This window comes from Calidris pugnax, unplaced genomic scaffold (genome assembly GCF_001431845.1).
Source record: "Calidris pugnax isolate Ruff unplaced genomic scaffold, ASM143184v1 scaffold349, whole genome shotgun sequence".
Taxonomy (NCBI): Eukaryota; Metazoa; Chordata; class Aves; order Charadriiformes; family Scolopacidae; genus Calidris; species Calidris pugnax.
In genome coordinates this window covers 1,789,421-1,799,983 of record NW_015091088.1, presented here as the reverse complement: position 1 = coordinate 1,799,983, position 10,563 = coordinate 1,789,421, and the positions used below count along the sequence as shown (strand labels likewise).

The following is a 10,563-nucleotide window of genomic DNA, read 5'->3' as shown; positions in this document are numbered from 1 at the left end:
GGAAACTTCTAACATGGTGTGTCTGGTATAAGCTGTTGGCTGTTATTTTGAATAACCTGAAAAGAGGGACAGCTTGTTGATATCTGCTTGTTCACTCCTGAACTAAAAACCCAAAATGGTACAGTCAACCACATCATTTTCTTTGCTGAAGTAAAGTGATCGTCTCTTGACTCTGCACCTGCTCAGTGAGAGCTGAAAATACTGGTCAGGTAATCACCTTTGGGAATTTAAAAAAAAAAATAAGTTCATCTCTGAAGAGATTGATGTAAAAAATCAAAATATTTTATTTTGTATTTATGAATGGGATTTCTGGGGACATGCTTTTGGCCCTTTGCCCTTTTCTGTGGCGGGAGGAAGCCTCCTCACCCCAACTTCTGACTTCGGTCATGGCTACCCCCCACAAATGTACTACCTTACCGACCAAATACTGCGAGGAACATGACCCAGAGGCCGTTCCCTGCCGCCGTATGAGAGGATTTTTATCTCCAGTTTCAAGCAAGGCATCAAATCACCTGCCATTACAATCCAGCGACCGTGAGAGGGCCTTAACTCGTGTGCCCGCAGCCTGAGGGGGGCACACGTGAGCCGCCATCTTGGGCCTGAGGGCCGGCACGGGAAGGGAGTGGCGGGGGTGAAGATGGCTTCCGCGCCACAGCTTGGTAGAAGAGGCTGGAGAAGGTATGAGCCAGTTCTCCTCACCGTGAGGGAGCCGCTTCTCTGGGGAGACAATAGCGGCTGCACGCCCTGATGAGGTAAAAATCCCCTTGGAGTGGAGGTATGGGGGGTTTGTAGACGCTAGAGGGACTTCGGGACAGACCTGTGAAGGCGGGAGAAGCCGGTCGGGGCGCTGAGGAGCCCCCTCGTTTCCCGCCACAGAAAGGCAGGTGGCTGCATGTGGAGGGTGTTTTGTCGGCCAGGCCTTTGCCGCTGGCCTCGCTGCCTTCGCTGTGGGCGAGTGACGGGCCAGCCCGGTTTGGGAAAACTGGTCCTGTCCTCGTGGCACAGCTGAGCTTTCTGCAGCTGCTCTGTTGGAGGCAATGGTTGTGTTTTAAAGAAGCATTTGTGGTACTCGTCGTCTGGGATAAAGGGCTCCATTTTTCTCAGTCACCCAGGAAAATCCACCCAGTTTTGACCAGTCACCCGGGAAAATCCAAATAACACAAATAAAATCCCATCAAATACCGTCTGGCTCAAAGCTACCTCATAGCAGTGATTTCTTTTTCATTTTCCCTTTTGTTTTTGTTTTCCCTCTGAGGAAAAGGTTCACAGACTTGTCCCTCAAAGGCTGTTAATAGCAATTGCGCTCCCAAAACTCAAAACATAAGAGTCTAGACTTGCTCTTGCCCACCTTGGGCTCACCCCTTTTCTTTTGGGAATACCTCCAAAAGCACTTTTGTGAGGAAAAAGTTCATTTGGCTTTAATCAATCAGGTTACGTTTGTTGATGAGATAAGGCAGATGTTTATAAACGAAATCTCATCCTCAGTGTTTCTTGTAGAAAAATTATATATCTGGAAACATCACAGGAAAGTGGAAGTGTGTATGATTTGCCACTTAATTGTTGTAAACCTTAACAGGTGATGCTAATAAGTACTTGTAAAAGCCTGCATCTGTGGTGATCCTGACAAAACAAAGCATAAGACTTTAAAAAGGAGAGAAACTATCTCCCTCAATATCCTTTAATTCCTCCTGCAGTATTAAAATTAGATGGGCAAAATTCATTTTTTATACATAAAGCCAGTTCTTAATGTTAGGAAATAAAGATGTCTTTTTCTTTACAGGTGCTGTTACAATGAGAATATCCAGGAATTATCGTAGTACACAGGTTTTTTTGTTATTAGAGAAATTCTTGTACCTACCATCTGTCATTACAGTAAATAGCACACGGAATGAAAATTAACAGATTTTTAAAGTGTAGTCTGTTATACTAATGTTACAGGAAAGAGGTAAACGCATAATGTAAGGATATGGGCACCCAGGGCACTCTACAATAAAGGAGGAATTGCACTGATCATTGTAATTTGTATGCCAGGATAATAGCTTAATTTCTGTCCACAGTGAAATGAGTTCTTCCTGCTGGCAATGGCATTTCTGCACAAACAGCAGGATATAGTAATGCCCTTTGATAGTGAAGTTGCAGGGGTCCAGGATTCTGCCTACTATTAGATTCAGAATTATTCAGCATTGGAAAAGTGATACTTGTGAAATTCAGTGGTTTTACTGGTTTGAGTGATTTTATTTTTTTATTTTATTTTTTCCCAGAAGGTGTTGCTTGGATTTAGTGGTTGTTTTATATATAGTTGTTTATCTGATATTTGAAAGTTTCTTCCAAAGAAGGATCATTAATGAGTTTGAAAATAAATGGCCAGCTGAGAAGAATGGAGATGGTGTTTTTCTTTCTTAAACTTTGATTTACTTATTCACTCACACTCTGATGGATCAAACCAAAATGTCATCTCACCACTGTGCTTACTGCAGCAATGTGTAGTGGCAGATTCATAGGAAAATGGTCAGGAAAAAGTGGTATTTTTGCTTAGTATACCTCAGTATCTCAGTGTCAACGGAATTAGAATGTAAAGACTTATTGAATCTGAATGTCTGTCCCAACTGACAAATTTACTGGTCCTGGGGATTTGTCTAGTCATTCTTTTAACCTGTTTATGCTTTTAGGTTATACTCCACAATAACAGAGCAGTGTTGATAGAACCTCCACCCTTGCCTTTAGCTGATGCCCCTTCTTCCTGCTTTCAGGGTAGCAAACTCCTCAGGATGCTTTTGCCCACGCTCTGCAGCTCTGTTTGCATCTGCATCCTCTAATCTTTTTTCATCAGTTACAGAATGAAAATCCAGGTTTATCAGAATGTGTTAATACAAATGCAGAGAGGCAGCATAACAATGCAGTCTGCAGACCACAAAGAAGTGCTGCATGGACAGAAATCAGCTGTGCATGTTGTAATTGGGTCATTTGTGAATGTCACAGTCCTGGTATGAACACACAACAGTACTGATGCAAATGACAGGGAGCTGCTCCCCTTCCTGATCTCTCATTCCTCCCTCACCTATAGACTTGCCACTTAAAATATTTTTCCATCATTTCAGATTCCTCTTTTTCCCTTAACTATTTTTTATTTTGTGTTTCCTCTTAGCTTTCTTCTATTGACAGCTTATAGGTGAACTGCCAAAACTTGCCTAGTACTCTCACTTAGACTGGGTGTCTTCTCTTTTGGTCAGAAATTAATTTTGCCTTTTTTTTTTTCTTATCTGTCAAATTTCTTTGTACGCATACATTCCCCCCTTCCCAGAAATGTAGCAAGTGATCTGTTGCCTGATCAATTCCAATAAAATGAGATGGCGTGAATTGGCACAGGTTTCCTTTCTTCTGTGCTCGAGGTTTTATATAATCAAACACTTCTCTGATTCTACAAGTTTTCTGAGATGTTTGTTGTTATGCCTGCAAATTAAGTATTTGACGGATTTCTCTGGGTTTGATTAACCATACAGTTAATAGCTTTGTGTCAGTAAAGTATTAGGATAAAAAATGTAGAAATAAAAGGAAATCCCTTTTCAGAAGATCAACCAATTGAGTTCTGTTTGTTGGTGAAGTGTTATTTTACTTGTTTGGACTTTTATACATAATGCCTGCTGGTGGCAAAACATGATAGTTCAATTGACTACAATGGAGGTGCAGCAGTTGAAGATGTGGCATTGTGTTGCCAAATGTAAGTGCAAACCAGGAAAATCCAACAGTGTTTCCAAATAAATTCTTTGCTTTCACTTCTCAGTTACTAATTTCAAGTTGCATTTGTGACGCAGCGCAGTTGGATACACTTCTGTATTCAATCCTGCCTTTTCAGCAAATGTTTCTGTGTGCTATTCTGCAGGGAGGCACTGGAAAGACAAACAAAAGAGGCTCTGGAGCTCCACAAAGAAGCCACTAAATTCCCAATGAAATCAGCGATACATTCTTTGAGTCATGAGGAATCTTTACCAAGTGGTGGTCTGCCTAGCGTAGACAAGTATTAAACAGATTTCAGAACAGGACTTGGGAGTAAATCACTATTAACATTGCAGACTATTATGTGATTTAGAAGGGTGCTCATAAGTTCATGTTTCAAGTTGACTCCTCTTTAGGCCCTGTATCTTGAACAGCTCTTTTTGACACAGAGCCCAAGGTAAAGGCATAGCAGTTCTGAAGTGTTTTTCTCAAGTTGTACGACTGGTGGGGAAAGAGAATTGGTTGGGTTTGTTGTCCTTAGAAAAGAGGATTCCTAGGTTTGACTGTCGATTGATAGGAACCAAGAGGCCCACAAACTAATGCCCAGTTTGTACAGATGACTCTGTATTCTCATGTAAGCACTCATGGTTCACACTTAAATTAATTTGCTTTTCATGTGCTGCTTGCCCATTTCTCAGCAACCAGAATGTTTTAGCTTCTTGCGTTCTCAGCACAGTGATGGAAGACTCAGCCTCTTCTAGTGCTGGTAGCAGTTCACCCCATAGTGTCTTCCGAAATACATACTGATTCTGAGAAGAAAGACATGAGTGGTGCTGGCAAAGAACACTTGGAAAATGTTCTGGAAGAGTAATCACAGAAAGGTAGAGATGTACAGAGAGGCTGAATGAAGTGAGTTGCAAATCTGGGGCAGCTTCTTAAGTATAGATGACCTTTTATTCTTTTTGTTGTTGCTGAGTCTCTGGACAGTTGCACCAGCACTATTTTGAGCAGCCTATTGGCTGCTGTAAATTATATTTGGCTGTCATGATTCCCACTTGTTATTTGATGGACATAAATAGGCAATGGGTAATAAAGTTGTTGGCACGATCCCTGTAACAGTATTCCATACACAGTCAGTCTGCCACAGCACAGGGTGACTAGCTGGCTAACTAAGAAATATTTAAAAATAAAGCAAAAAAGGAAACAAACAAAAATAACCTCTTAATTCTCATACCCATGCTGCTCTCAGCCTTATTTCTTTTTAGGATATGTATTCAGTATATTTGGTTGGTTTAGGTTGGTTGTTTGATATTTTTTTTTTAATTTTATTTTATTTTTATTTTTTTTTTGGTCCTGTAGACTACTGAGCTACATGAGCAACAGAAAATCAGTTTAAGTCTGATCATTGCTGATTTGCAGACCAAGCTGATGGAAGTGCAGTTGGAAAGAGATGGACTTCAGGATACCAGGTATGAAGGCCAAAACAGATATATTATGGAGAATGTATATATGAGTGTTTAGAGGCACACCAGGTCTCCTAGGTAGAGAAACTTGCCCTCAGGAATGAAGACAATGAGGCTATGGGACCTTGGTTTAGAAAATGGCATATTATGTAGCTGTAAAAAACAGCGGTTAATCAACATAAGTATTACATGTATTGGTCAGGATAAAAATCCGTGTTGTGAATCCTGTTTTTTAAATTATTTCTTTGGTTTTCCCAATTCAGACAAAAGGAATTCCAGAGCCAAGAGAATGCAAAAAGGCAGCGAAAAAATACTATTCAGGAGCTGGAAGCTGCCAACCAGCTGCAGGAGGAGATGCTGAGGGAGGCTGACAGGCAAACTGAGGATCTGAAAAAGATGGTACACAGCCACGAGGCAGTACTTCTGGAGCTGCGTGGCATCCTAATGGCCTACGAAGACAGCACGGGCAAGAAACTCTGTGAGCACGAGGACGTTACCAGCCTGCAGATCCACAACCTGAGTGCAGCATTTGCTGACATCTTGCGAGACTTAGACTCAGAGGTGTCATACCTCAAGGAAAAGGTTGTCCTGGTATGTGAAGAAGGTGCTACTTTTCTTTCCAACACTCTGTGTTCTGTTTTTTAGAAAATATTTTTGAAAACTCCGTGAGCTCCCATCTAAACCGGCCTAAGGAAACGGCATAAAGAGATACAAATGCTACTTTGCAGTTAAGGTGGCGAGTGCTGATATACCAGCCTTTTACACTGGCCCCAACTTGAGATTGGTTGTATTGCTGGGATTTAACCTGTATTGTGCACATTTTCACAGTCCAAGGTGGAAGCATAAAGAAGGAAATTGCACTTTGAAAACTACTGTTTAGACTGTCTTTTTTTTAGGGGTTAGCATTATCATCTCTTTACAATAGGTAGAAGACGAACTTGAGTCATTGAAAAAAGATTCACAGACCCAAAAACAACTTATGCTTCAGCAACATCAAATTAGGTACCTTTTCTCCATTTATTTATTCATAAAACATAAATAGATGTTTCTTTCACGTTCCACAGATACTTCTTTGATGATGATAATGATGATCTTGGGGGGTAGGGGAGGAGAGTGGCTGAGGGGCAGCAAGCGCTGTTTTTGAGGACTTAATAATTTTCCATTCCAGATGTTTATTTGCTCTAGACTTTCTGCTGCTCTTTCCTTCCGTGCTAAAAATCTCCTGGTTTATTCACTGTCTCAAAAAATACTATTTTGGAAGAATCTGTACACCTTACTTTTGTGAGTGGTCACTTAGGTGGACATCTAGAATTCGCTGGGATACTAGTTCCACTGCTAAAAGAAAAGATTGAAAGTCATCACTTCAGTGGTTACTTCAGCTTTTTCTTGATGATTTCATTAACAGCTTTGTCCTTCCTTTCTCAAGAATTCCTAATTTCCCCAGCTATCCACCTGAATTGTGCAGTAACCTGTTCAAAATAAAAGGGTCAATAACTTGATACGTAATACTTCAATCACAGTAGAACATCAAAATGTTTACATTTCTGACTACTGAAAAATATCATTGCCTCTTGGAGAAGTTACTATTTGCCAAGACTAAAATTATAACCAGTATTTTCTTTCAAAACAGTATTGGGCAGCTAATAAGGGAGCATGAACAGGAGGTGGCAGCACTAACTGATAAAGCTAGCAGCGCACACAGCTGAGCAAATAGTATCCAAAGCCAGATGGAGATGATTCAGTATGTTTTTTGATTATAGTATAGAAAACATTAAGAGTAACCTTAATTTGAGAGAAAGCTTATGCTGCTAGTTGATACTCTACTCTCTGCCCTACACTTTGGGTTTCTTAGAGTCTTTGTCTAAAGAGTTAAGCGGTCCTTGTATAAATTAAGAGAAAAAGACAAAAACCCATTAAACTATGCTATATAGAGGAGAGGCAAAGTAGCCATGCATCAGGCAGACTCTGAGAATCAGGAGACTCAGGCTGGTTCTCCTCTCAGACTGCTGTGGTTCGGAAAGATAGTAATGCCAGCGAAGTCAGTGGAAGTTCAAACTGGGTCGAGCTGTCAGCTCTGTTCTTGCCACCAGCTTTTGGAATGATGAATCTCTGTTACCTGAGTTGTGAGCAGTTTCGGTGGAGAACGTGGCTAGAGTTGAGGGATGAAATGATAATCATACTTCAATGCAGTGAGTTTCGGTCACCACACTGATTGCTGTGAAAACAGCCACAAATGTTTCACACTTTAATGGTTCTTACAGTTTCTAATTTCTCCACCTAAAACTTTTCTTAGAGAACAAACAAACACCCAAAATTCAGTGCATGCACATCAAGTGAGTCACCTGGAATCTACAGTTTCTCGGCTGCGTTCTGAATTACAAGAAGCTAAGAGGATGTACGAAGACAAGGTATGGATGGGTTTGTGTGTTAGCATTAGTGCCAATGAAACCAGATACGTGGATGTCTGAAATGTTCTGGATACATAAGGAAAGCCTTTTGATAAGGGATTGCTTCAGAAAAACTTTGTGGACAGCAACATAAATTACATTATCCCTAACTCTATTTGTTTGTATTATTTTTATGAACAAGGTATCTTTCTCTAACACAAAATAGCTTTGCAAAACTTAGTGAACACAGACTATTGAACCGGATATATTGAGAGCATACCATAAATTATGCCTTCTGGAAATGCGTAAAATTATTCTGCGCTACAAGCACACTTGCACATGCAGGACAAGAAGACTGTTCCACTATACTAGTGGACTAGAGAATATATCAGCAAAAAAATAGGCAGTAAAAATAGCTTCTTATTTAAGTCATACTGCCCGGAAAAATTCTTTAACTTTAGAGAACATACAGATTACAGCAGCGCTTGAGAAGCGTTCAGGTGCTCAGAGATGCCCCATTGTGAGTTAAGAAAATTTAACATTCATTGAAATCCAAGGGCTTCTTATGAGCAGGACATAATAGAGACGAAGTCAGGCTGGCCAACACCTGTGTATTCAAACTATTTCTTAATCACTTCTTAATTAGAAAGCATGAGTCTTGACAAACTTTTTTAACCACTCTTTTTCCCAAAGACCAACTTTTTTTCAGGTGGTACAGCAGGGAATTGCTGCAGACAAGTGGAGAGAACTTCTTGCAGTCCAGCCACAGAATCTCTGCCACGTCAGTAACTGCAGCATTTTATATCCTGTTTCCATATCACATCTGCTGTGTCTTTCACTTATTTCACTGCTTTAGATTTCAGTTTTATAATCAATGTGACTATATTTAAATTCTTTCTCATTTTTGGTGAAAGATAAATCATGTTTTCCTTAGAAAGTTACCTGAGAACACTTGCTATCCATTCCCTTTGAAAATTAGTGGAGCTGATACATGCAGAAATGCTTGATGGATCCAAATCCATCTTAGATTACAAGTCATGAGGATTTAGGCATCCTTCTCTAAATACTATTGGAAAGGGAAAGTTAAGGTCACAGGAGTGCCATGAAGTTTGGCAGAGCTGATAGTCTCTGATCCAAAAAGCGCTGAGAATGGAATGGCAAGGATGTGTGGGTGAAGCCTGGGGAGCCATGCTGTACGTGTCTGTGCACCATAAAGCAGAGCAGGAGGAACATCATGTTTTATCCTTTCTGTAGGGTTCCATTTTTATCAATTCCATTGATTCACATGTATCAAAACTCAAACTAGTCAATTCCAAAAATGACTTTTCACAGCATGAACTGTGGAGAATCTAAGTTAATCTCCATTACTGTCATTCATTCTCAAGGAAGAGTATAATATATGGTATGCTGCTCATGTTAGGTCTATTTACCTGAATTTTGATTTAAAACATGCAGTGCAGAGCGTAATGTCATATCACATACATAGCTGTAACTGTAGTGTATATTCCTTAGGCATATTCCCTTTTATAATGTTTACCTTACAACAGATGTAAAATTGGAAACTGTGAATTCATTTAAGGCTATTTTTCACAGTCTATCGACTCTAGAAAATACTGTGTTCATATTTCTATAAAAGAACATACTACTTGGTCCAATAAAATTGCTTTAGAATAGGAAGTGTAATACACTGAATGGCTAAGGTAGACTTTAGTGAGAGACAAGTTGGTAGCTGGAGATCATTTGATCTCAGGCTGCTATGTGGAGTCATTCCTGGGAAGGTGTGAGAGAGAATCTAAATAAAGCTTTTGCAACTGTACATCTCCCTTTTACAACAAGCATTCTTCTGCAGCTTCTCTGGCAGGAGAACACCTTAGCAACTAAAATTCTCGAGGGAGTAGATGAAAACTGAAGCCAGTGCATGTTGATGGTACCAGGTAGTTTCAGCAGTCAGAAAATCCAGTACAGAACTTGTTGGGTGAAAATGTAAATATGTAAGTGTTCTGTTTGGATATGCCTATGTTAATATCTTTATTAAAAAGTCTTGTAAACTGATCGTCTCATACAATAACAGAATTATCCTTTGAGAGAAAGTGACTACCACTTGGAGTAAAACATGTTTGCCTGTAGATTTTTATAATATATTTATAGTGAAAGAATGTACCTCCCTGCCTTAGCAGGGACTGTACACAGTCATTGAGCTATGTGGAGAGTGCACTTCAGGCTTAGATTTTCTGTGGAAATAGTGAGTAGCTGTGTAAGGAGGGTTTCAGGGAGAAGCAATCTAGGATTTACTGAGATTTCTCCTTCTGAGGAAGGGAGATGAGAGAAAACCCTTTCTAAAAGGACCTCAGGCAATGACAGGAAGACAGTGATAAAGTCCTTCTGCTGCTTAGGCATTGGAGGTCTAGGAAGAGATGAGATGATCATCTCTTGATTTTGGGTAGGAAAAATTTCGTAAGAAGATGTTCAGAACTTTCCTTGACAACATCCTCTCATATTGAGGTTCCCAGCCCCCATTTGGTGAAGGACGCAAGATTTTTGTACTAGGCCTGCATAAATGGTCCATTACTAATTGAAAAGAATTATGCCATCATTGTAGTTAGATGAATGAAAGAGAGGGGTGGGAGGCAGAAAAAGAAGGGAAGAGATTGCTTTTTTTCACAAACTGAAGAAATGTTTTTAAGGAAGTTGAAAGGAAATGCCCAGATTTTGGTATTAGCTAAAAGACAGATGGCAGATACTAAAGTGTTTATTAGAAGAGCACTGTAGATTTTCTGTATTTCCCCAATGAATGATTCCATATAAATTTGTTTTACTTATACTTGCATTATGTTGGCTTTTCTAACTAGTAGTACTGCAAATCAAGCAAAGAGCCTGAGCTTTTTTCTAAAGCAGCACTTTGGCCATTCCATTCAATGTTTGCAGTGTAGGTAAGGAATTTTTGAAGAGCTATGGATCAGGGTGGAAGCCAAGTGATTCTCAGGAACCTCAGTTAACTC

At 39.9% G+C, this 10,563-nt stretch overlaps 1 protein-coding gene across 1 annotated transcript in view; it reads left to right on the top strand.

Annotated features, from left to right (window-relative positions):
• Positions 1 to 386: 386 nt before the first annotated feature.
• Positions 387 to 10,563, top strand: part of LOC106897250 (coiled-coil domain-containing protein 158-like) — a 40,651-nt gene continuing 30,474 nt past the window's right edge. The window contains 7 exon segments of the mRNA XM_014957768.1: positions 387 to 534; positions 706 to 752; positions 5,074 to 5,183; positions 5,441 to 5,768; positions 6,103 to 6,179; positions 6,808 to 6,918; positions 7,471 to 7,585. Coding sequence (XP_014813254.1) covers positions 387 to 534; positions 706 to 752; positions 5,074 to 5,183; positions 5,441 to 5,768; positions 6,103 to 6,179; positions 6,808 to 6,918; positions 7,471 to 7,585 — 936 coding nt within the window.